The 26,967-nt window shown below is 42.8% G+C and overlaps 1 protein-coding gene across 4 annotated transcripts; it reads left to right on the top strand.

Annotated features, from left to right (window-relative positions):
* Nucleotides 1-275: 275 nt before the first annotated feature.
* On the top strand, nucleotides 276-23,893 carry hdac9b (histone deacetylase 9b). Of its 4 annotated transcripts, XM_034610395.1 has the most exons (12): nucleotides 667-759; nucleotides 967-1,052; nucleotides 7,718-7,959; nucleotides 8,323-8,491; nucleotides 9,832-9,964; nucleotides 10,078-10,199; nucleotides 15,717-15,848; nucleotides 16,298-16,413; nucleotides 17,899-18,021; nucleotides 18,976-19,150; nucleotides 19,249-19,463; nucleotides 21,726-23,893. In XM_034610395.1, the coding sequence occupies exons 3-12, from the start codon at nucleotides 7,789-7,791 to the stop codon at nucleotides 22,071-22,073; spliced, it is 1,704 nt and encodes a 567-aa protein (XP_034466286.1). In that variant the 5' UTR covers nucleotides 667-759; nucleotides 967-1,052; nucleotides 7,718-7,788; the 3' UTR covers nucleotides 22,074-23,893. The 4 variants fall into 4 exon arrangements, with proteins under 4 accessions (XP_034466284.1, XP_034466282.1, XP_034466286.1 ...); XM_034610393.1 differs by lacking the exon at nucleotides 967-1,052 and having other exon boundaries at nucleotides 276-759; nucleotides 9,841-9,964; XM_034610391.1 differs by lacking the exon at nucleotides 967-1,052 and having other exon boundaries at nucleotides 277-759.
* The last annotated feature ends 3,074 nt before the right edge of the window (nucleotides 23,894-26,967 follow it).

Below are 26,967 nucleotides of genomic sequence, written 5' to 3'. Positions count from 1 at the left end.
GAGATGGAGGAATCAAGCCTCCATCTGCAGAGAGGGAGTCAGGAGACATGCCTTCTGGCAGGAGCTGAAGAAGACAGCTGTGTTTGGTGTGGTATTTTTAAACGCATCAATGCTGCTCCAATCCCCGTGCCTCGCCTGACCTATTTTTAGCCAGGGCTGGCCATTGTTCTATTTCTGTCACCTGTGGGCCACGCAGTTGTTGATTCACATGCAAATGAAGCTCGCTCCCTCCCCAGCTTGCATTGCTTGCCTCAGTGAGGTGCTCAGTACGTGCTACACGGCTTTCCTAGCAACCCGGCTTTTGCATTTCTCCTCAGTCTCTGCTCAGGCACACTGCTGAGGAGAGGAAAAAGCCACAGAGTGGAGGGAGGCAGATAAGGAAAGCAAAAAGAAGAAGCCGGGCTCTTCTCCTAACACTGTGTTTAGTGTTTTTTGGACCAGACTAAAGGCAAGGGGCAGCCTGCTGAGAGGAGTGTGCAGTTGGTGTTATTGCTCCACAGCGAGAGTGGTTTTCTCAGAGGAGGAGGCAGAGGAAGGGAGAGAGAGAGAGAGTTGCCTGTTGTCGTGGTCTCTCCCCTGAGTGGCTGAGGGGTGGCTCTTGGTGACAGGAAACGCAAGGCTGGCGATGAGACCTGAGCGCTGAGTGGAGTATGCTGCAGACGATTTACGAGGGCGAGTCAAGTTTCTCCACAACAGACGGGCGCGTTGGACACCAGCAGCTCCTCAACCTGAGCAAGATGCACAACGTGAACAACTCAGGTGATCACACAGCCCGGTGTTCCTGCTCCTCTTGAGGAATCTCTCTCCCATTCTCTCCCTCCCTCCCTTCTTTGCATTCCAGTCCCTGTCTTTTCCTCCAGTGCTGAATGCGTTCCTACTTCTCACTGCTGTCTCACATCCTCTGTGCCTCTCTCGCACACATTCACTCCCTCGCTCTCCCACGTCCTCTCAACTATTTGCGCTCAGCTGGTCTCTCATTCTGTGTGAAAAGGGAACTCAAACCTCCTCAGCACAGCAACGTGGTAGGATCAGGCTCCTCTTCCTGAATCCAGGTATTTACTCCTGCTTTGTGAACTGTGTGTGTCTCAGAGGGATGGCTGCTTTTATTTGACACAAAAGTTCTGTTTATCCTAATCCAACATGCACAAAGAGTGTTGTTTTTCTAATAGAGGGAGGAAATGTGTTAACACTATTCCCATGCTCTGCCTGCCTGAAATGAGTCACTGTGAACATGAAAGGGGTGTTGTGTTTTGCGAGCTCCCATGTCAGAGTACACTTTTCAGCGAACAGGAAAAAAAACTGTGAGAAAAATACTGAGGGGACAACTGAAAGGTTTCTCTCACCATAGACACCGGCTGTTCTATTTTTTGCCCCAGAGAATTGAATTGAAGAGGACACGACTGACATCAGTATGAGTAACGTCTATTCACTGTATTGACTCAAGATGAGTCACACCTTATTTGCTTTGATCTTTCCCTTTCTCCTGGCATGTGGCTATTGATCAATATTTCTTTTATTTCAGAGTTGAAGCATTGTGTTGTGTGAAAGAAAAGTCATGTGGGCCACTCAGATGAATGCTCAACGACAAAGTGCGTCATGTGAGTGCTAAATTTACTGAAAAATATGAGTTCTCACTTCATTATCTCCAATTTGCAGCAAGAGGGCAAAAAAGGTTATTGAACCAATTTAACCGATTTTCTTCAATGTGTTTTTAGTATTTCTGATGTGAAAAATAAGTTAAAACTCACAAAAAAAAACAACCATTAAAATGAAAAAAAAAAAACATAGCCTTAAGTCTGGTTTCAGGCGAGCAGAGTGTGTGACTGAAAATGTCTCCAGGCAGTGGGCTGAACGTGAAGAGATTTAAAAAATAAAGCAGGAGGATGACAGGGAGATGACACATTCCACCTCTGTCAATAGAACCGGTTATTTGACTATTGGGCTGCACTGTGTCTCAGCGGCCTGTGAGCCAAACAACAGCTTCCACACCGAGCTCCTGAACCCGGACTCCTTGCTTATTCTGTGGGTCAGCTATTCTTAGGTGAGTTATTTTCAGCTTATGGCATTAGCCTGCTAAGATTAGGCGTCTGTGCGTTATCATTCCATCTCAGCATGCTCCTGATATACCCGCAGTTTGGAACAGGTATTAATAGAAATCTTCGCCCGTTTTAATTTGTTCTTTCCACTTTATAGTCAATCACCTGACAGTGCCTAACATGATCTGTAAAAGATGCTGTTTACTGGGTGTAAAGTAAGTGTTGTTTGAGCTGATTATTATCCGTGGTTTAGGGTATCCGTCTTTTGCCATGAATATTTTTTCGGTGAAGTGATCCTTGTTCCATCTAAACACAATATTTGTGCATTGTTGTCTAAAGCTTCTTGACATTTATGTCACGCTGTGCCCCTTTGCTGTTGCATTTCAAGAGGAGCATGAAAATAAAAGGCGCAATGTTTTGATCAGTGTCAGTAACATTAAAGTCCTGACAAATACGGCCCTCAGATGAGCTCTCCAACGCGGGGAAATCTAATTAGTTTCTCCCCTGAGAGCAAAATATCATGTAAAATATCACGCAAGCTCCCTTCAATAGAGACGGTGACAATGCTGCACCTTTCAAGTCCTCTTGTCTGTGTCCTGTATCTGTTTATCGTCCGTGTTTGAAGTGCTCACTGCTCAGGAGCATGTCCACAATAATACAAAAGAATATGGGATTTTTTCTCATTACTGACTGATCATTGTAAGAATTAAGTAATTTATTATAAACCATTAAACAAAGAGCATATCAAACAAAAAGTCCAAATAAAAATACATTGTACTTTTTGCACGTTTTTTTCTGTTGCAGGAAAGCGCAGCTTGTGTTATTAGTATATTGTAATGAGTGCTTTTCCTCTGGTTGGGGGTTTTGCTGTTGCTCAGGGTAATGGAGACAATTGACTCTCCCTGTTTGATTTATCAGGAATTGTATTGACTGGGGGATCTGGTGCCAGTATTTGGATAATGATGATGAAAAGTCCGGACAGAGGGACACCAATAGACACTATGTCATCTCCATTGTTTTGCTTGGATACGGATTTAGGACATGTCGTGTGTTGTGTGTCGTTGTTGTAAGACACATTTTATTTGGCATGATGGCAGAGCAGGTAACAGTCGGACCCCTGGCTCCCCTCAGTGAAAAGACCTGTGGTGGTCTCAGCTCCGCTCTCTTTGTTAGCAGATAGCCTGCAAAGGCACAGCTCTGGCTCAGCTGCAAGGACGAGCCTGAGTCTTAAAAATAAAGACCTGTTTCCTGCTTTAGACATGCCAGCTGCTCAAAATAACAAGGCACTTAATGAGAGACCCAGCACCACATTGCAGTTCGAAGCATCAGCTTATTTTTGCCCTCAAACATCTTCTGTATCTCTGGTTCTATTTATACTGTCAGACAGGGAATTTAGATCAACAACCGTCTCTATGGCACACTAAATGTGCTCGCAACATACATGTTAACAGTGTCAACACACAGTGGGCCATTATGTTGACTGGCACCTGCGATTGAAAGTAAAACTAAGGGAATATTAATCTATGGTCAGTGTCATGATGGGTTCAGATTCACATGTTTCACTGATGGAGCAGCGGGTCCTCGTATATTAAGGTTGAGTTGTGGTTAAGATGATGTTTTGGAAGTTACACTGGTCTTAATTTGTTCAAAAGAAAAGCAGGTAGCCTATGTAACACAGCATTTATATGCATTTTTATAATTTGTATTTACTGCAAAAGATTTTAGACTGAGCCTAATGAAAAGTTGAATAAGCTCAGGTACATAATTCTTTAAATGCAAATGTAACTATTGCAAAGCAGGGATACAAATATTTTTATCTAGTAATTAATTAATTGATAATTTTCCAGGTATACTTTTGTTTTATTTCATTCCCACTGTACATTATTAATAGTGTGTTATGCATTTCACAAGTTTTATTCCTGAAAAACAACTCTACTGAGCCCAGCTGCCTAAATAAACATTGTTGTATATAGCTTTTTATAACAATTAAAATAGCACATTTGTTTAAACACCTACTTTTCACCACTAAGCACGTTTTTTCCCCATTTTAAGAATCAGAGGTGAATATTATTTGACTTATTCAGTGACATCAAATTGTGCCTCCAGGTGCAACCAAGACGTGTTAGAGTGTAAGAATAGCTGCACCATTTATATCCAGCGGTACAATGTTTATAATATAAATATTTCCTCTTTCTTGCAAGTTGTCAGTCTGTGTTAGTTGGATAAAAAAAGATTTCACTGAAATGTTCACTTCTGTTTTTAAAGCCGGTTAGCTCCAATTTGAGTCTGTGTGATGCCTCGTGTTGATGGTGTTTTACTGTATGTGTCTCTGTATTCCAGACACCTCACGTGTCATAGTAATGTCACTGTGATGTGCATCTATTCTCCCTTCAGGGTGGGAAGACTGCTAATGTGGCCTGAGGCAAAAAAAGACCGCCATCCAACATCTCAAATTAAGGCTGTGATTGTCACTCTAACAACCGCCGAGGCTAATGAGAGGCATATCGGTTATAAACACTTTGGGGACACTGGCGGTGCGACGCTGCAGTGGGAGTGTGGTCACAGGCCGTGAGTCACTCAATCCCCCTCTGGCTGGCCCTCCACAGGGAGGAATTTGGGCATGGGGCAGGGTGCTTGTCGCACCCTTGTGCTAAAAACAAATTTGGGACCTGTCATTCATAAATCTCTTGTTTACCAGTGCCTGAAGACACTTCTGTGCACTTTCCACCAATCAGGAGACGTCTCACTTTCACCCGGAATAAACTAGTCGGATCACGGGACATAATCGCCGATCCAGAAGTGGTTGGCTCCTCTTCTTCTTCTTCTTCTTCTTCGAGAGTGATCATCTCAGAATTGACCCAAAAGTAACATAAATGCAACACTGCGCTTATATTTTTGCCCGTGTTAAATCAAGCAGGCGGCTTCACAACTCTGACTGACTTTCGCACATTGTCTATATTAAGACCCTGCTCAGAAAAGCATTTATATTTAGCCCTAGTTACTGGTGGTTCCGTATTCTCCTCTGCCTGAGGAGTATTTTTGTAGTAAAGACACCGTAGATTTCAGTTCCACGTAGTTTTACAGTGCATTTGACTTAAATGCATCAATTGTAAATTTGTGGCAGCAGATATGAAGCTCTAATGTGTCCTGAGTACAGTTCAGATAATAAAGCATTTTTTGACCTTTTCCATGTGTTTCAACCAGCATGAAGAATAATGTAAATTATGAAAAATGGAAGTTGTAAATGATATGTTGGTTAGAGGCTTCACCAGACCCCGAACAATTGTCTCTCTAGTCTCTAGCTTTCGGACCTTATTATGTTCCCTCGACGTTGACATCCCATCCAGTGTTATTCTCGCCGACACGGTGGACAGACAGCGGACAAGAATAGAACAGACCCACGAGGCTGTTGTGGTTTCCTCAAGGGCCATTTCATACAGCCTTGGCTATCAAAGGTTGCCTAAGCTTCCACACTCCTCCTCCTCCTCCTCCTCTCCTCCACCTCCGCATCCTGTTAAACCACTGTCTGTGGTTTTCTGATGGAGGCTCAGCTTGATGTGCCGATCAAAGTGGAGATCCTTAATGCCAGTCACAGTGAGGGTACAGAATGAAATATGAGATTAATTAGATATCACGGTGGTGAATTCTCCGAGGCAGCAGGTGTGTGTATGTGTTTTTTTTTTTCTTTTTTTTGTTGCTATATTTAGGTCCATTAGGGAAAAGTATCACTAAGGCTGCCCGACTCCCCGTGGGCCTCAACGGTTCACAGGTTCATGGCTGCCCCTGGAACAGCGAGAAAAGAGTCCTTTGTCAAGTACTTACAAGCTAAGATTAATATTCCCTGTCAGGAGAGAAGGGTCTGTTCTACAGGTGCCTGTTCTCTGCGCCTGCCGAGCCGCTGCCCTCCTCTTGTCATTTGATTGGAGCTGTTTATAGAACATAGAGAGAAGAGTTACAGCTCGGGAGTCCCCTGTAGCTGTCTACACCCTTTGAAGGTGTTTTAAGAAAACTCATCAAAACTCATCACTTAGCTGAATTTCTCCAAAAAATGTGTGTGTCTACGTGTGTGTGTGTGTCTGTGTGTTAGAGGGTTTTGTAACGTCTCTCTCTGCTGGGGACTCCTTTCTTATATAAGAGCTGAAAAGCTGATATAATAGTCAACATGTCACATTGCCACTGTAGGCAGGAGATGACATGCAGCGAGACTCGATATCTGCAGGATAGGGAGACGTAATTATGTCGCCACCGTTGCCATGGCAGCGGCAAGTTAGGGTGGTGGATACTAGGGTGTGGGGGTTGTCACAGACCAGGATTGCGCCACTTGCTTTTATGCTTCTATTTATAATCATCACCGCCGCATACACATGGAATGGTGGCAATGAAAAACAGGCTACACGACAAAACAAACGGGCGCCGGGGAGCTTCACGGCATCAGCACGCATTAGGGCGCTGTGTTTTAATTGATGGCTACACCCAGCGTTGATTCTTATTCTAATTGGTACTTTTATTATAGTTCATGAGGATGAGTACATAACAGGACAAAGTACACAAGATTGTTCACATGTAAAGTGTGATGTGTTGCTTCATTGTTGTGCTTCCAAAGAGCAGGTGATGTTGTAACAAGGCTTGTGTTTGCTCTCTTAAATGTGACCCCTGAGAAGATTAAGGCAATGAATGCACTCAATAAATCTCCCTCCAGCCACTGGAATTTTAAGCAGGGTTGAATATTTCTGTGTTCTCCGAATCGATGAGACATTTTACAGTCTGGACAGTGCTTACCCTTCCTTGAATGTCACACCATGATCGGCATAACCAACATGTCATTTTCTTTTCAAGAATTGGACATTTTGTTCAATGACTGGTTAAATAGCTTTTTCTATATGTAAAAGTGATTCAAAGATGTGATGCTTAAAAAGAAAAGCGTACTAAAGCCAGTTGACAAATTCAGCTGATCACAGATGTGTGAAACACACAAAAGAATAATGTACAAGTACTGATCATCCTCGGTGGAACTGAGTGATGAAGTAGCCCTGTCTCTGTTGCTCTTAACTGGAAATCGATTTTTCTCTGTGGAACAGGCTATATATAGAGCGCAGAGACCAAAGGGATGCCCTCTCACTTTGTGTCAGGCAATTATATGTAATGTAGGTAGTTGTCAGAGACAAAGGCAGCTCTTACCAATGCACACATCTGCACTCCGAGACGAAAACATCGCAGTATCATGAATTCATAAACACACGCGGGTTCACAAACGACTTGGCCTTAAATCATTTATGTTGAGAAGGGATGTCGGCATGATGTTCTGAGGACTCCCTTTATTTATTTATCAAACAGTGGAAAGATAGGATTTATGTAAATACTTAAATGACCACTCCAACGTTTCGTGCCAAATGTCCATTGAGTTTGTTATACAGCTGCTCCCAGTGGACTCTTCTGAATGATGGGATCCTGAGTGTGTTTACAGTAGACATTATAATTACAGGTTTCTGAGGATCATGGGAGAGAGCGATTATCTCTGAGCTTTCTTTCAATCTCTCCTTCATTTTTTATTTTACTTTTTTAAAACTCCATGTTTGTTTTTTCCTGTCCTTCCTAACTCAACCTAATTTGTAGCGTGATTGGGACTGATAAAAATAAAGATGCAAGACTGACAAATCTCTTTTCCTCTGCTTTTCCCTCAGTGGACATTAAGCCAGACGTGCCATTGGCTGTGGATCCCCTATCTCCATTGGACCTGCGCACAGACCTGAGAATGCTGGGGCCAGGCTCGGACCCAGGACTGTGGGAGAGGCAGCTGCAGCAGGAGCTGCTCCTCATTCAGAAGCAGCAGCAGATCCAGAAGCAGTTACTAATCAGCGAGTTCCAGAAGCAGCATGAGAAGTTGACCCGTCAGCATCAGGCTCAGCTTCAGGAGCACCTTAAGGTCAGCGTTGCATTGAACAGCTGTACGGACGACAGCACAGCAGCGAACATGGCAGAACAACACAACACTGCAGTGTAGAAAACAGCAGAGCACATCACAGCATGGCATAGTGCAGATCAGTGGAAAACATCATGGCTCAGGACAACATTACACAGTGTCGAGAAGAAGAAAACTCTCGACACAGCAAGGCAGGGTGTTGAGAAATACATTACAGCACAGCATGAGCTCTGTTTTTACAGACAAGTACAGATCCGTCCATCACAGCAAAACAGAGACTGCAGAAGTTCTTAGGAGCCACTTTTGTTTTAAAAATACATTTATCAGTGTGCTTCCTGCTGACTCGAGGGCTGCGTGTTTCCTCAGCTCCAGCAGGAGCTCCAGGCCATGAAGCAGCAGCAGGAACTTGCCGAGAAGGAGCGTCGTATGGAGCAGCAGCAGCAGCAGAACCAGCAGGAGAAGGAGCAGGAGAGGCATCGGCGAGAGCAGCATGTTTCCAGCCTGAGCCTCAGGGGCAAGGAGCGCTCCAGAGAGAGTAAGAGCTTGACACCGCCGCCATCTCTTCACCATCAGGGGTGGAATTAGTGATTTTGACAGCCCGAGGCAACAGCAAGCATGAGGCTTCGAAATCCTAACCCTCAACCTTTCAATCATCTTTTTAATGCATTTTCTTAGAGTGGGGCCTGAGCGAAATATGCACAGAGCAGCTTTAAGTATGGCGTCCTGTAGCTGGATGTTGCACTGAATGAGAAAATACACATATGCAGTATTCATACAGAGTTCATGATGAGTTACGAATATTCAGAGATCTTTTTGCTGTAAAGATCGACAGACATGGTAGTTACTTAAGTTTTGGGAGCCAGCACCAAAAAACAACTGATTTCCACTTTTTATCTTCTCATGCAGCAACCAGTATATAAAACAGTCTTCCAGTCATATATTAGGATTATCACTGAGGTCCACATTGGCCTATGTTGGCACACTAGCTATAATTGAGCCATGAAATTATATTGTGTAGTATTGTAATAAAAGGGGTGTTTTTAATCACTGTATTTATTTGCCATCTGGCAGCACTTTAAGACCACCTATTCTCCCTGACCAGGACTAATTACAGTCTCAGTGGGATTATATTCAGCAGTATAGCTGTAAATAAATAAATAAATTAATGAACGGTAAATAATTCTCCCAGTACAGAATATTAAATTTGTCAATATTAAAGCGTGTCAATAGTAGATGTAACTGTCCTGCAGGCAACCTGGAAACAAGGCAAACCACAAACTTGAAATGAACTTAACTCATCAGGTGAAGAGAAATATACAAGGGTAAAAGTACGATGATGACACGATGGTACTGAACTGGAACATTCAACTGATGACATAAGGTTGGCCGGTGACATTTAAGCCTTGAATTTAGGAGAACATATCTCTCAATAGCTGATCAAAATAGATTCAGAGAGTGATTCATATCTGTTTTTACCTTATAGCTAATAATAGACTAGATTTAGGACTTTGTCAGGTCAGGTAATGTGAAACCGTGCCCTGCAACTGTAGCCGTCCAGTGGGAAAGAACATCGCTCGGCAGTATCACTTCAGCAGCTTGAAACTTATATGGTGCTTTTAGGCCACTAGGGGGAGATGTCCCTACATAAGTGGTGGGTTCTGTTTTAGGAGAGATTATAGAGGGAAAAAACTGAATTTTGGGGGATTGAGGACAGTTTTGAATTCCAGCAGTGATTTAAAAGTGAAATAGGGAAACAGATGATGAAATCTGTGAGTTACAGTAGCGTAAAAATTCGATTTTTAAAGCTATATTGGAAATAAAATGTCATGAGTCATAGCCCTAGGGTGACCCCAATCCCTTTGGTTCCGTCTTTTGGTCTCACAGGTGCAGTGGCCAGTACCGAAGTGAAGCAGAAACTCCAAGAGTTTCTGTTGAGCAAATCAGCCAAGGACTCTGCCACTAATGGAGCCAGTCATTCTTTCATGCACCACCCAAAACTCTGGTACACGTAAGTACTTTTAGTTGTTTTGGAAGTAAATTAAAACAAACTGTATTTAAATCACATGGAAATATTCTGTGGTTTTTATTATAATATTATATCGTTGTCATTTGTGTGATCAGGTCTTCTCACCACACATCACTGGACCAAAGCTCTTCTCCTCTGGGCGGCACATCCCCCAACTGCCAGTACACTCTGCCATCACCCATGGAGAGCAAGGACGACTTCCCCTTGAGGAAGACAGGTTTGTTAATTTGCACGCATACGCACGCACGCACGCACGCACGCACGCACGCACGCACACACACACACACACACACACACACACACACACACACACAGCACACACACACACACAGCACAGACAAAAATTCAAACACCTCCATACATTAATGTGCACAGACACACGGTAAGGTATTTCATTATAAGTGTTTTAAATGATGCTGTGTATTATTAATTCTCCATTTACTTAGCTGGGTTTTTAATATGGTGAATGTTTATTTGACCCGTGTCAATCAAAAGGTCGGCGTCCTCCGCGAGTATTTCCTGAGGTTGCTGATGACCTGCTAATGACATCAGTCAGGCTCATTATGACCCCGTGCTCCCTACTCATTCCTCCAGGGCTCGACACAAAACTTTCATAAGAGGTGACGCATGCCAGGAACGTAACCTAAACCTGCCTTATTCCTATTTGGGTTATTCCTAAACATACCAGCTGAACACGGCCAGCGACGCAGTCCAGTCACGTGTTTTCGCTTCACAAGTTAACATTTTAATTACTGTTATTTGTACTGAAATTATCTCGCCATTATTTAAAGGAAACCACATTTGTCCCTATGTTGCAATAACAAACCAGGCTGCGAGGCCCCTTTGAACTCCTCGGTGGTGAACGAGAGAATTAAAGCAGATTAATTTCTCCTGAGTTATGGGCTTTAAAAACTATTTTGAAACGACGCAGGTTTCCACCAAAAAGCAGCTCCGGTTTGTTGGTTTAAAGTCGGAGGAACCCTTTGGGGACGACTGTGTAAATAAGAATAATTCCCGCCTCTCTTGGTTTGCAAGTGCTCGCCAAGCTCCAAACTTCATAATTGGGCTGTGAGGTCACCAAATTGCATTATGATCCTTTCCCTTCTGTGTCTCTTGTAATTACAGTGAAAAACAATTATACTTGTTGAGTTATTTAACTACAGGCCTGTCATGTTGCGTGTATACACAATTTAAGGATCAGGCAAAGGAATTATATCTTGTAAATTAAAGTAACTGCATGGCAAGACTAAATATCAGAAAGGTAATGAAAGCTGTGGCAGCTTTTATTTATTGTAATTTCTTTGAATCATACCATTTTGCCACAGAAATACCTCGTCTAAAGATATATATTTACACTTTTGAAACCTACCTTCAGACTCACAAGTGTAATAACCCGTTGAAGACAGTTTTATGAAATAACAGAGAGACTGTGTATTGCAGCATTGTTTGTCTCACACTGTAAAAAAGCAGGTTTAAACAAACAACTGCTCTCTTCTCCTCAAACACAACATTTTTATCCTTTCATTCGTGGTTAACTCATCTCCCCAGTGTCTGCGCCCGACTCTGTTGCACTGATAAAAAACTATTTCTTGCTCTTTGAATTCCTGAATCTATATGTGGTCATTTCCTGCTCCAGCCTTCCTCCCCCACTTCCTGTCTGTCTTCATTAAAGTCCTCTGAGAGCTTGGCACGCGAGGGGGGGGGGGGACACACAAAGGTAGTGTTGTTTCCCCGAGCCACTGGCTGTCGCTGATAGCTGATTGGCAGGTGTTTGCCGAGTTAGGATTGGCACGGGCAGGATGAACCTGGACGGGACTGTTTGTTTAAGCAAAGATAGTCCTCTCAAAACAAAGTGGAGATGACTCGAGTGCTCCGGCGTGAAGAGTCCCACTGCTTCATTTGGCCAAAGGGCAAAGAATCATCTCTCTCAGGTCGAGTTTGAGGTTCACACTAAGGTCTATGATGTCCTGTGTCTGAGGCTTAAATATGAAATCTAGGTTTGACAGATACAAATTTTATTCAAATAGGTATAATGTATTTCCATCATTTTCCCTGGAAACAGGAAATAACGAGGACACATTTTTCTGTTCCTGCTAAAATTAAAACTTAGTTTTTTTTAAAACCTTTGTGATAATTTAAAGACATAATATGTAAGGATTCTTCATTAAAATGTCAAAAAATTACTACACCTATGTTATATATATATATGTTGTTGACTTGTCAACTTATATCCAAAATGCGTCCAACAATGTTCTTTCCCAGAGAAATCCACAATTTTATTTAAGGTAAAAGGACGTTTAGTCGCGTCATATCCGCTTTACCTGTGGCTTTGCTGTAACTAACCAGTTTGCCAGTCCGGCTGTTTTTCCTTCCACAGTTTGTAATGGTCACTCATATTTGATTATTCTTTGCCATTTGCTGCGTAAAGTGAATAAAACGTGAATACATTACCTCATGATTTGCCCCTGAGTCATAACAGGTAGATTTTCATCAGCAATGATGGTGAATACAACAACTCCCATGATTCCACAGTTTCACAAAGTCATCAGACTAGATGTATTGTTTTGATTGTGAGACCCCTAGTGGCTGAAGTTATTCCATCCATGTTAAGCACATTAATATAGAATGCACATGTAGAGGACAATATAATAGCACAGAATACACATATTTGAGATGACACAACTATGAACCAGCTCTGAAAATACAAATCTAAAGACACAATACGTGTTGTGATCTCTTTATACTATCAGTCGTCCTATTAACAGTGAAATGATCTTTAAATACACAGAACAGCTGGGACAGCCTTGGTTTCATTTCCCCTCGCCAACAAAAAGCTGTTTGAAGAATTTCACGTGATGAACTTGTTTACTTGGTATATCCTCTTCGTTTCTCTTCCATAAACCAGAATAGAGTGGACCAAGGCCGCGCCGTAGTTTGTGCCCAGAATAGTCGCAGCTTAGCAGTAAGACGTGCGACACCCTCTCTGGTCTTGACCCAGTTGCCAAATGTGAGCGTTCAGCAGGTGCAGGGAATATTTTCAAAAATAACTCGGCAAAGGTAAAACTGTAATATAGTGAATATCAGAAACATGAATTAAAGAATAGAACTCGTGTCTTATGGCAGAGAATATCTAAACTATGAGGAGCTGTGAATAGCTTTGGTTACAAATGTTAAATTGTGTTAAAATAAATTGCAACCAGCGAGCATTAATTCCTCCATTGCAGGCTCATGTTACATAATAATATCATTTAAAATTCATTGCAGGCCTCCAAGAACACACACCTCAGCTTTTCACATCAGCCGTGTGTCCAGGTTTTCAGATTTCAGATTTCCAATTCTGATTAAGTGGAGATAACCTAACACATTACTTGACAAAGCCTCCAGTCCTGCAGCACCACTTCTCAATGTAACAAGGTGATTGATTTATGAGCGTGGTGTATTGCGGTGCAGGCATCACTGTGTGTTTTTGTTATTAACCGAGAAGCCGCAGCAGAGGTGACCCAGGTGTTCTGTGTCTGTGGCACGTACTTCGCCGCTGCCATCATTGCCTCCTGTTGCACCGTGCACCAGAGCATTTTTTTCCATGGAGACCAGTGAGAAAGTGTTTGTTCCTGCGCTGCTGTCTGGCGTTCCCGTGGCGACCAATTGGGATGCGTAGCTTGGTGGCAGCAGTGTGTAAAAATAGAAAGCAATCAAGGCAGCGGGGCGTGAAGCAGATTCATACGACTCCCAACAGCGTTTTCTCTCCATTTATCTCTCCTGCCTCCTTTCTTCCTCCCTCGCTCGCTTTCATTCTACCTCACACCCACAGGATTAGAGGTCTGTGCCACGTATTAGGGAAGAAGGTTTTCGCTGCTTTTGACAAAAGCCAGAAATAGCAGCATCTGGCCCACTCTCCTCGCTGTGCCCCATCCCTGCTCCCTCCTTCTCTTCCCTGCAGTGCACCCACGTCATAGCCCCCACTTCCGTATGTAAAGCTGTATGTTGTACACATTGCGAGGGAGACTTATTTAATTATTGATTGGAGCTAAATAATTGAAACAGGTTGGCTATTGTGTAACAACAGGTTTACATAACTTGAATGCAGCTCTGTGCAATGGCTCTTCAGTCAGAGGAGCAGCTTATCCATTCTGCCTCTTTATTTGAGTGTGTAAAGCTGGCTGTGGGATTCCATGTCCAAAGGGTTGATGGGAAGTCCATATGAGACATCCTGACCCAGTGACTCACTGTCACTGCGACTAGACGGGAGCACGACTCGGCAGCCAGGCACAGAAGAATGTACTTGTATTTATATAACTGATGCTCCCAGTATTTATAATTCATTCAGCGACTTGATTCAACCTCCAGCCTTTGCCAAATAATTTGCATAATATAATTTCCCCATCTCATCAGTGACACACACACACATCTTTAGACGATTTTATTGAAAATGTATTTTTTATTAGACATGTAACCACCATTAAGCTCTCAGACGTCATGTCCTCAATGATTTCCTTAATGTCAAGTGAATATTTATTTAGCAAGGGAATCAATGGTCTGTGATATTGTCTCATATTTAGATGTAATCTAATGTTTTAGGATTTACTTCTTCACATACTTTTGAATCAAATTTGATAAAGGCAAAATAAAGAACATAATAACAACAAAAAATTCTGAAATGTGTCAAAGCTAACAGAGCTCCTCATAATAAACTAAAAAAAGAAACATATCAAAAACAAATACCCTATACAACAACGAACAAGTAATTCATATCTTTTGGGATCAAAGCAAGCAACATAGTACCAACAATAATCATGATAATAATATGGAAGCTTGAGAGCAAAAGACAGTTCATCAAACTTCAGGGATTGTGATAATCAGTTGGGTGTAACCTCATCAGTTAGTGTGCAACTGGGCGAAGGACTCTGTGAAATTGACCAATTGTAAAATAAGAGTTTAAAAGTGATTAAATTATCTTACGTGAGACATTGTGCCAATATTTGACAATAACAGCTCATAAATCAATCGTTAATACCAGTTAAAAAGTCTGAAAAACAAAATGTCTGTTGGGCAGAATATTACATCAGCTTCTCTGTCAACACTGACGGACTGAGTTTGTAAGTCTGGATCAGTTCAGGCCAGGGTGTGTGTATGTGTGTGTGTGTGTGTGTGTGTGTGTGTGTGTGTGTGTGACCTAGGAGGAGTGTGTTTGGACGGTGTATTCGGGTATCTCTGTTTTGCATTAGGAGTAGTGGGGGGGGCGTGGGGAGAGCCTGAAACATCTGCCATGTTTTTGTGTTAGTTTAACTGTTGCTACTGTATCAGACTGTGGTCACCAGGGCGGCAGGTAGCGGACTCCTTCACTTAGAGCCTGTGTGTTGCTCAACCTAATTTAGTCCAGATGAGGTGGAAATGGGCCCAATCCTGACTCATTTAATTTATCTGAGACCTGCCCCGAATTTTACTGAAACTCAAATCGTTACATGTCAGAGTGCGACGACGTTGCTTATGTTTTAACTGATTTATAGACTTTTTTATTTCTCGTCTAGTTTCCTCTTATTTTTACGATGTTACTGTTTTCCTTGATAATGTTTGATTTCATTCGGGCTGAATAAAAGGATACGGTTCAGCTCTGTAAAAATAGCAGCAGAACACGCACATGATCGGATAATTTATCTCCATTTGAGATATATCTCATACTCTAAAACTGTAATATGAGACTTGAAGTAAAAATATCTGTTCCTTATGTTTTTAGCCTCTGAGCCCAACCTGAAGGTGCGATCCAGACTGAAGCAGAAAGTCGCAGAGAGGAGGAGCAGTCCCATGCTGAAGAGAAGTGAAGGAAACATCATGGCTCCATATAAGAAGAGGGCCCTGGAGCTAATGGGTGTGTACAGTCGAAAGATAAAATTATATTCTTTCTGAGAAGTATTTTCCATGCGTCAAAATGCATAAAAATTGTCTCCATCTCATTATCTGGTGTTTAAAATGCTCGTTGTAAACAAAACGAGCCTTTATCTTAGTGTTATTATTGCAGAACTGGACCATAATCAGCAATTTTGCAAAGCAGTAAAATATAATGGTCATCGCACTTCAGCGTTAAGACAGACACACATTAAACTGTTGTGAGGCTGCAGCTGTTATGCCAAACCTCTGTGTGTGTGTGTGTGTGTGTGTGTGTGTGTGTGTGTGTGTGTGTGTGTGTGTGTGTGTGTGTGTGTGTGTGTGTGTGTGTGTGTGTGTGTGTGTGTGTGTGTGTGTGTGTGTGTGTGTGTGTGTGTGTGTGTGTGGAGAGTGAGCATTCACACTGTGTCTAAACTCCTTGATGTTTCCTAGACTCTACACCCACTAACAGTGCCCCTGGCTCCGGCCCCAGCTCTCCCATAGGGGCCTCTAGTGCCTTGGGGGCTGAAAATGGACCCTCCTCTCTGCCTACTACCACAAAAACTGAGGTATGTTTGTAAATCACCAGCGAAAATACAACAAAAAAGCTTCACTTCTGCCGTCCTGCACGGGCATCGTGTAATATCAAAGCTATAATTGTATGTCAGGGCAGTAAATGCCTGTCTGTCCTTCTGCTCGCAGCTATAAAAACAGCCTCTGTGTGTTACACTCCAATGAAAATGGCTCCCCACACTGACATTAAAGAGGCACAGCTTGACCCGCATGTCTGATCACTTGCGTAAAGATGACACATTATGCAGGAAAATAAATGGACTCTAACAATGTTAGGGTTCTCAACACAGACGGGAAAAAAAAGAGGCAACAATAAAAAAATTAAATCCTGCACATTTTTTATCCAGTAGTTTTTTCTTTTTCCAGATGTGCAGTACAATCAGTTTTATGTTTTGCAAAAAAAAAGAAAAAAAGAAAATATCTTTAGTTTGGCTATAAGTTTGCTGTTGGCTTGTAGTGGTGTTTCTGTCATTGGCCTGGCTGCATGCCCGTACTGAGTGGTTCTGAGGCGTTTCCCAATAGATTCATGGCTGAGTTACAGACTAGAGCTCCCTTTGGACCGAGCTCACAAAGCCGAGCCTTATAGAGGGTGGCAGATATGACACATCTCAGAACAATATTAACAGAACAGCTGTGTTTTCCTTAGCCATCGCTGTTTACTCTCCCAGAGACCTCCAGCGACACAGAGAAGGGTGAGACGCCCTGACACCGGGCTGAGGGTTGAGGCTGGGGGAGACAGAAGAACTGCGGAGTTTAATTGATATCCCAGGCGCTGGTAGCCAAAGACACCCACATGCTAACAACATAAACACACAGGATTGCTATTGTATCGGGACAAGCCGAGGCTCTCATGAAAGTCACTGGTGGACCGCGGGGCTGCCTGTGGACCTCATGCCTGTTGCAAAAGCAAGGCGTGTTTATGCACCGTTACATTAGGTATCCTTTTTCAGAGGGAACGGGTCCCTCGGGTCAAATATGGGCCGGATATCCACATACAGGTCACTGAGTACTGGTAGGGGTTGGAAGGATAAACATGGCTGTTCCAAAACCACATGCTGGTCCGCTGCTCTGCTGGGTACAGGAAGTATGCCCCAGTGCTGATGTTCTCTGAGAGAGTAGCCTGAGGGCGGGGACCGCAGAGTCAGGAAAGGCAGCAGGCGGATCGGGGCCTGAAGAACTGAGGGGTGGAGTGGCAGATTCAGAGGTTTGGGTTGTTTTATTATGGTGTATCATCCTCAGCGGTGCCATTCTGTGACGCTCAAGTAATCTTCTGCTACCTGCCACTCTTTCCTATCATCCATCATAAAAACTCAACCCTTTCTGTTTCGCATTGAGGACGGCTGTTGCTCGTCATAGTGCGTTAATGTTTAGGCCGCTGCTCATGTTGCCACAATGAATTTCTCCATTGTGGGATTTCTAAATCTGTCACCTCCTCCTAAATCTCTCTCTCTCTTGTGCTTTGTCCTGTGTGTTTGATCCAGAGATGGCCTTCACAGCCGAGATTATTCCGACCCGAGGGCTCTGTGTCCATGCTGAGCTTATACACATCTCCCTCCTTACCCAACATTTCCTTTGGGCTTTCGACTTCAACCTCGCCCATTAGCGTGAGTACAAATTTTGCAGACATTCTCATATAACCCGTGTGTTTACTTCAAATTTCCTTAAATACACCGGTTTAGTTTTTCACTGGTGCAAAGCATTTCAGCTCAGTTTGAAAGCTGCCATCAGTGGATGTCTGGGGCTCCGTACGCCCGCAGGTCTCTGACCTGTGGCCTCAAATGATTTTATCAACCTTAGATAAATATTGCTCTGCAGTGTCTTGTGTCCAGCATGTTCTTATCTTCCCTTATTACCTCATTCATCACGGTTTTAAAAAGTCCAAAGCCACTCAAGTGCAGCTCCTGATAACACAGCACATGATTTATCATCTTTTTAGTTCTCTGGCACATTCCACAGAGGCCTGTTCATCAGCTGCACCAACTTCTCACCATTGATGGACTTCAGCATGAACTCATTCACAAATAACAGCTGATTTATTTGAACTTGGCTTGTTAACATGAACAGATATAATTCTTACAAACTGTTATAAATTAGAATGGCACTCAGTAGACTGCATACCTCAGCCAAGGCCCAACAGTCCCCTTACTATTTGGATCTGCACCAAATTGCACACACTCATAGATATCAGTTCCCTTAACATGCTAAACTTTTCTTTTCATCGTGAGCCGTGAATTATTATCTGAGAAATCAACAAAAATAATGACAAATGATGATAATATCTCTTAATGTTAAAGAATGTTTAAAAATATTGTGGTTCCACCCCCTGATCCGGATCCATACCAAAATAGAATGTGTTGTTCTCTGACCCACAACACATTCTTCTTCCAAATTTCTCGGTAATCCATCCTGTACTTTTTGTGTAATCCTGCTATAATCCTGTTTACTAAGCGACTAACAAACACAGACTAAAACCTCCTTTGTGGAGGTAATAACCAGTCCTAATGCACAGAATGTGGAAAGTCAATTAACAAATAACTTTCTCCTTTCTCCTCTCTCAGGCTGCCATGTTGAAAGACAGATCAACAGAAATCAGACATGGGCTGCCTGCGAACCTCCTGGGCCCCGTGCCTCTTCAGTCCGGCCTGGAGTCCAAGGTGAGCCCCAGTCACCAGGCTCTCCTCCAACACCTCCTCCAGAAGGAGCAGATGAGGCAGCAGAAGATCCTCTCCTCTGGTAAGTCTTCCTTCCTTGTCTTCAAACATTACATCACAGTGTGTTCTCGTGATATTCGGTGAAACATAATAAAATATTTATATTTTTCTTTTGTCAAGTCCCTGGCTCCATGTCGTCCCACCCTCAGTCCCCTCTGGCCATGAAGGATCGCCCCTCCAGCAGTCGTCCTAAACTACCAAAACACCGGCCCTTGAACCGAACCCAGTCCGCTCCACTGCCCCAAAACACACTGGCCCAACTTGTCATCCAGCAGCAACACCAGCACTTCCTGGAGAAGCAGAAACAGTACCAGCAGCAGATCCACATAAATAAGGTATTGTGCTGTTCATCGATATTCAAATCACAGGGGAGGATTTTGACTTTCAGATTGCTTCTTGCAGCATTTTTGTATTCCATTCCAGGTCTCCTGAGAGCTCATTTTACTGCAGGGAGTCTGATTTAATCATTTTCAGCACACAAATGCTGATCTATTTTTAGCCTTTTGTAAAAGCATCTGTGGTAGCTCGGGTTTACACACCCGGGCCCGAGTCTGTTCTTCCCTGGAATCCTGGTGTTTTTCTGCCAAGCAAAGAACTTCTGCCTGACTTCAAATGGGGAAGAAATGCTTCCCCTGCACTAATTCTGTTATCATAGCTTAAGGCATCAGTGCTTTTCACATGCTAACTCTGTGAAATTCAATTCAAGCTAAGTTCAAATGAAGGAAAAGTGCCCAGAATACATTTTGTTCCTCTGTGGCAATATTTGTGTTTCTGTACGCCAGCCGAGGTGACCTCGCTTTACACAGAGTGTAATTATTCTGGTGAGGGACGTGTGTTAGGTGGCAGATACTGTGAAAGGCAGCATTGTGTGAGCTCCCATACTGATGTGTCCCAACGCTGGGTCCTGAACGAGCCATGGGAACCGTAGAGCCGCGCTTACCTGGAAGTAATAAAAAGCACAAAGCAGCACAAGCACACACCGAATCGTACAGTACAGACACGACTGTTTGAATTCCTGCGTAACACTAAAAGTGACCAGCGCGTGTCCCTGCGAGTCAAACGGCAGCCGAAGTTCTTTTTAAATATCGGCTGCAGTGATTGAAAAGTACTCAACACTGTTCACTTGATTTGAAAAGAGCTTTGGAATAATTGCGACATCTTGTCCGGGACCACGTGAACGCGCGCTGCTGTGATCACTCAGGCCAATGAGATCGCAAGTAAAGCCTCTTTCAGTGGAGGTTATAAATGGCCACTAATCAGGGATGAGCCTTCAGTGTTTATTGAGAGGGATCGCCAAAACATTGCCCTAATTAATTTCCTAGCAGAGGCTTGTCTGCGGTTGTTTTTAAACGTCCTTTAGTGCCTGCAACAGTAGGGGGCACTAATGGAAATTTACAAGAGCTTAAGGATTTTAAGAAGAGGTATGAACAGCGTTTGCTAATGCCAAACTAAGGAGGCTAATTCTTGTAGCTGAAGGGATATTTATACAAGGCCTACATTCTGTAGACAGTAATGTTTGTGGTTACCAGCTGTTTATCTGCCTGCTCACGTAGCCCCCTTGTGGTCGAGTAATTGTGTCACGGCACAATTTCAGTGGTGATAATTATTTGACACTATTACTCATTATCATTATATTAAAATCTAGCTGTCAGCTGTGTTTTAGCATCTGAGCCCAACCCCAAGATACGATCCAGTGTTTTAAAAGAGTTTTCATGAAGGCATTTTGAGGCCGTTTTTTTTCACCTAGTCCCACGTGCATCTGAAAGACTAAATGGATTTTTCAGACTTTTGATGAACAGATGTTTTTCAAAGTGTAGTTTGATGTGCTTGCAGATACACTGGGTTTGATGCAGCACTGTGTGATTTGCTCTCTTGATATCCTCTTAACAAGTCTATAGAGTGACATGCTGACAAACTGTTTGCTGGAGAATATAACTACAGTTTACAGGAAGTAACATCAGAAAAGACCTTGTACATTCTGACCCCTATTTTATAAAAATAAAACAAGTGAGTGACACTAATCCACTTACCTGGGGCAGCCACCATTATTCCCCGCTTATTAACCCACATATAAAAGCAGGAACAACAGCTAATCTGCTTCCACTCTTAAACCTCCTTAAAATATATTTTTCCAAAGCTACGAGACTCGCTCTGCATCAGTTTGACGTTTCCCTTTGTCTTATTAATAAAGTTACAGTAGCTTTATTGAATGCAGATATTCGTTTGCAGTTTCCTGTGGTTGTGTAAATGTCAGTTTGGGTCTTTTGTGTTTCGTTCCATTGTAAGAGCAAGATTACATTTAGCAGAAATACAGCGTCACATTTACATTTAGATATGACACATTTGTAGGTTATTTATATTGTATATATATTTATATTGAAGTCCAGACATCTAATTTTAAAATAGCTAATTATTATTAAATGTTTGTAAATAGACAGATAAGAATTCTACGTGGGCTTTTAAAGGGTGAGACAAATCCTTGTGCTGCTCTTTGTGTGTATTTATTTGCTTATTGTTGTTTACGGGAACTTGCTATTTTAAGTTCCCTGGCTGCATGACACCATCGCTGATGTGGAGTGTGTGTATGTGTTTTGCAGCTGTTGTCCAAGTCCATCGAGCAGCTACGTCAGCCCAACGCGCACCTGCAGGAGTCGGAGGAAGAGCTGGAGGAGCAGCAGCAGCAGCAGCAGCATGCGGAGCAGATGGAGAGCATGCAGGAGGACAGGCTGCCCCCTGGAGGAGTCATCCGGAAGCACACGCTCAGCAGCAGCAGCAGCAGTGGCTCCAGCGGCGAGCTCCCAGACGCCCACTTCGGGGTCATCAGGGTCAAGGAGGAGCCGGTTGACAGCGAGGACGAGGCGCTGAGCGGTCAGAGCTTAGAGTCACTGCAGAGCACCTATCTCCACCAGGTCAAAGGGAGACTGGTGATAAGAGCCATGATCTGAGGAGGGAAGAGGAGGAGATCACACACCCGCAACATTCGCAGACAAACAAGTCTCTACAAACATCTACATCTGAGAAACACACACACACATACTGTACACACACACACACACACACACAGACACACATACACACACACAGCAGCCATTGCACAGTAGGCCAACTCTCCCTGTCACGACCCCGTCTCACTCAGCTGCAGCCTCGCTCGTCCCACGCGCTCAGACTCTCCGTTTGTGATCTTCGTGTATTGATCGCTGTAAAATATGTACGTTTCACTTTTCTGTGTATATAATATGAAAGAGAATCTAGACCGTTCTTTTTAAAGAGCTGCTTTGGTCATCAAGTGACGACACGTTTCATGTACATATGCTGGTGGATTTTAGCATCAACGGTGATTTCTAGAGGGAAGGTCGAACAGGTGTACAGCTTCGAAGAGCCAAGTTATGTTCCCGTCGTGTACATTTTTGCCATAAAATATTTGAACGCTCTTCTATCCACTTCAGCGTCGCGAGTTACCGCAAAGTCCTGACGGCGTGTTTACGAGTTTGAAACACTACATGACCTGTTGTTCTCGAAAAATATGTGCTGATGTTCCTTGTTAAGTGGTCTCAGTACTGTAATAATGGAACGTCCGCATTAGAGAGAATGTATACTTTAATCCTTTAAACAGAGGACGCTCCCTCATGGCAGACTTGGGAGTGATATTGCCATTGGAAATAAGGTCCGCTGCTCATATTGCAATTTGAAGGATAAAGCACTAAATCCTTGCCTGGGTGTGCAGGCATCTCCCAACACATCCCGAGTCTCCATGTCTCTCTCTCTCTCTCTCTCTCTCTCTCTCTTTGAGTAGAGCCAGGGCCCTGTGCGCTAAGCCCAGCTCTCCTCCCTCTCTCCCTCTGGGTCCAAATCAAAGCTCGGGCCGGGTTCCTGCCCGGGTTTCAGCAGAGGAGTCAGAGAGAAAGAGAGAATGAGAGAGAATGAGAGAGAGAGAGAGCGAGAGAGAGAGAGAGGGCCGGGCAGGAAATGCCTTCTAGAAGCCAGGAGTTGGAGTGATTCATGTGTGCAGGAATGTTGAGAGAGGAGGACCTAGGGTTGGAGGAGTCCAAGGGGCCAGGCTCGAGAATTGATTTACTGTCAAGACGAATTACAAAGTGAGTGGGGATATGGTTAAGGGAGTCCTTTTTAAAGGGAATCGCTTCCTTCGTATTCCCTCGTGGCATGGTTACCTCAATATGCAGGTTTGATGTTACTTCAACAAAAAAAAAACAACAAAAAAAAACACCCTGGATGGGACCTTGCTTATTCTTCTTTCTTATTATTATTTTTTTTTAAAAAGCCTGTTTTCCCCCCTGAAAGTGCCCATTGCTACATGTATACTCTGTCTTAAAGTGATCAATCAAATGTATTGCATAGCTGTAAACCTTCCAGTTTCATTTGTACCGTCAACTCAATGTTAAAACAAAAGAAAACAACCCCCAAAAAAATGCTAGTATGAGGTTCTGTGTGTGGATCCATGTGAAAATCAAAACTGTTTGTCTTATACTGTACATTCGAGATTGTCCGGCCGTAATGTTTTTAGTGTAAGTAAACACAATCAGAACAATGTGAGTCTTGTTCTCTCGCTCCCTTTGATTCGGTCGCAACGAGAACCCCCCCTTCGCTGTCGGTGTGTGTGTGTGTGTGTGTGTGTGTGTGGGGGGGGGGGGATCCTGTTCATGTGGTCTGTTCATAGCAGTTTGCAGTTTTTCTTCTCTTGTTATTTTTTTGCCTTGTGTGATTAAAAATCTTTTTTTTTCTAAATAAAGTTCATTTACCTCTGACAGCGTCTCTTGCAGATTTGTCATTTGTGTGTTTGCGTCTCATTTTACTGTCGGGCTAAACACAACGTCGAAAATTGCACAAATAAACTTTCCGTCCTGTAAATTCAAAAAAACGACACTGTCTGCTTATTTAGAAATTAGCGTCTCCAGTGTGCTGCCCAAATCATTAGCTCGGCTTGCCTTTCCCACACTGGGTCCTATAACCCCGGCTCTTCATGTTTTTTTGGGGGGGGGGATCTGTGTAACCCTTTAAAGGGAGCTTAAGAGGCTTTCAAAACATTTCTTTGATGTGAGTGAGCGAAGGTTCCTCATGGCCGCATTGGAGCAGTCAAGATAAGGTGAGCTCGCGAGTGGGTGATATATGACTTAAGCGGAGACTTTCAAACCGAGCTTTAGCAATTTCACAGCAAGCTTAGGTCATGGGACGTGCGTGATATGCTATACACGCAATGATGACACTGGAAAAGTTCACTCACGGTCTAATGTTGCTGTGAGAGCATTTTTTTAAATGGAGAAAGCAGCCAAATTATGATGGTAGAAGACCGTCCTGTGAGCTGTTAAAGGTCCAGTGTGTAAGATTCAGGTGAAAGGGATCTAATGTCAGAAATCGAATATAAAATAATCCTAGTGATGTTTTCACCAGTGTGTGTCATCTAATTTGTAAAAAGTGTTGCTTTCTATACCCTAGAATGGGCCATTTATATTTAAATACTTTATATTTACATCAGAGAGGGTCCTCTCTACGGAGGCCGCCATGGTTTTTACATTAGTCCAAACTGGACAAACTAAACACCTCTTGAGTTTTTATGACAACTAAAGGCTTCCACAGGTTCTCTTTCAGGTTTGGAAGGGGAGGGTGAGGTGAGAGGTTTTCAGCTGCAACTTCACCTCTAGAGGTCACTAAATTCCACACACTGCACCTTTAAGTGTACGGCTCCATACGCGTAATGGTTCAAGACTTATTCTATATAGTGCATTATATAAAAGTACACATTTTATCCATATATGAACCTTTCAGAGGTGTCATGTTTCTGCACATTAGGAGGTATTTGGGTTCAATTAGACACCGACTCTTTCCTAAGTAGATTCCATCTGTCTCGGGCTTCAGGCCCTTGTGATTTTAAATGAGCTGTTACAAAGGCAGAGAAAATAACGAAGCCCGAATCCATCTGCACGGCCCCTCCCCAGCTGTGCACAGAGCCAGTTGTAAAAGCAAACAAGCATTTTTTTAAAGGTGTAAGGAAGTACGGACGACATAAGCCCACTTATTTCCTCTAAATGGATTAGACCCTAAGTGAGGGAGCCTGAGTTTTTATCGCCTACAGTGCTGTGAAAATAGACGTTTGGATGCAGTGTGCACGTACATGAATGAGTGATGGATGACGGCGATGAGGTCTTTGCAGAGTCTAAAATCTCAAGGTGGCAACTCAGACGGCTTCATTTCAAATTAGAACCATCGAGAAATCAAATTCCTACATTTACACGTCCTCCCATACATTAAAATAGTGTTTCAGTGTTCTGAAGCTACTGAGTGAGAATAACTTGGTCTCAGTAAAATGTGTTTTTAACACTTCACTGCTGTCAACAGTTTTCAATTTATTTAGTGCATTATTTCCTAAATGCATTTTACAGCTTAGAACGTAAGAAATAAAGTCCATCTTATTCAAAGTGAGTTTAAATGAATCAGGAAATTATTCACGCTGCCACTTCATTATTATTACCAAACATCGTGCCCTTCTGCTTTTCCTGTCACTGTAGCCTACACTTCTGATTCATAAGCCAATGCAATCAAATGCCACAACTAAAGCACCTTTCAAAAAACAGTTATAAGGTGATTTACAAGTTAGAAATAAAGGCAAACAAGAGGAAACATTTAAAAGCAATTTGAAGATCACACAGCGTCAGAGAACAGATACGGAAATAAAAATTAAGTAAAAACTAAAGTAAATAAAACATCATAAAAGTATTAGAATAGATGGTAAGATCAGAACTAGGAGAAATGACACCTCAAATGTGTCTTTAAAGGGGGTTTGCCAAACGCCCTGAGGCCACAGGTCTCCCACTCTCAGCTGACACATCTTCCATCATTCCTGTTTCTGCTTCATCCCTCAGTTCAATCTACTTCCTGTAACGAACCCGTGACTCTTGACTCCGCCCTTTGGTGAACTTTTGAATGATTTTGTGTTGTATGGGCTTTTTATGTTATGTTCACCTTGTGTTTGGATTTCTGTTCCGTGTCTGGTTATTTGTTTGCAATCTGAGTTCTTCATTTCCTCTTTTATTTTGAAACTTCTTTGCTTCTGCATTTACCTCCTGTCTTTGTCCTGTTTGATCGTCTGCACCTGTCTGTCCCCATGTGTTTCACCTGTCTTCAGTTATCCCCGTGTATGGGTTTCCCTTTGTCTTTGTCAGGTCTTCTGTTCATGTGTCAGTTTTGCTCACCATCATCGGTCCACGCTGTCACTTTGCCTGTCCTGGAGTTTTGGATTTGCAGTTCATCTACCTACCGTCCAGTGAAGTAAGTTTATTTAATTAAACACCAGTCTGTCTTCTGCATTTGGGTCCTGCACACACTAAGTGCCCAGCTCCTGTGAGGCCAAACAATCCTGCACACGTTTGTCTAGTTCTTAAGAAAAGAGAAAGTGGTCATGAAACATAATTAAAGAAAAAGAGAAAATTCCTGGATCCACGCCCTAATCCACATCCGCACCAAAATGTAATGGCTTCTTCCCAGGTCCACAGTTCCTTCCAACAAGTTTGGTGGAAATCGGCTCAGTAGTTTTTGTGTAACCCTGCCAACAAACAAACCAACAGTCATGGGGAAAAATGACTTTCTTGGTGGAGGTTGAAAATGAGAAAATGTTATTTTATTAAGAAAAAAAAAAATTTGTTCTGTACTTGTATCTTCTTGTAACTTGTGTGTTGTTTCTTGTGGCCTTTTAAGTAGGATATCTATCGATGCGACAACATCATGGGACCATCCGTTTGTTTTGTTGTTGTGTAGCACTTTGTACTTTGTGTTGAAAAGTGCTCTATAATAATATTAATAATAATTGTTAATAGTGTGGTTAATCGC

The sequence above is a fragment of the Hippoglossus hippoglossus genome, chromosome 16 (assembly GCF_009819705.1).
Source record: "Hippoglossus hippoglossus isolate fHipHip1 chromosome 16, fHipHip1.pri, whole genome shotgun sequence".
NCBI classification, from domain to species: domain Eukaryota; kingdom Metazoa; phylum Chordata; class Actinopteri; order Pleuronectiformes; family Pleuronectidae; genus Hippoglossus; species Hippoglossus hippoglossus.
The sequence above is the reverse complement of the archived record's forward strand: the minus strand, read 5'-3'. Positions and strand labels throughout refer to the sequence as shown.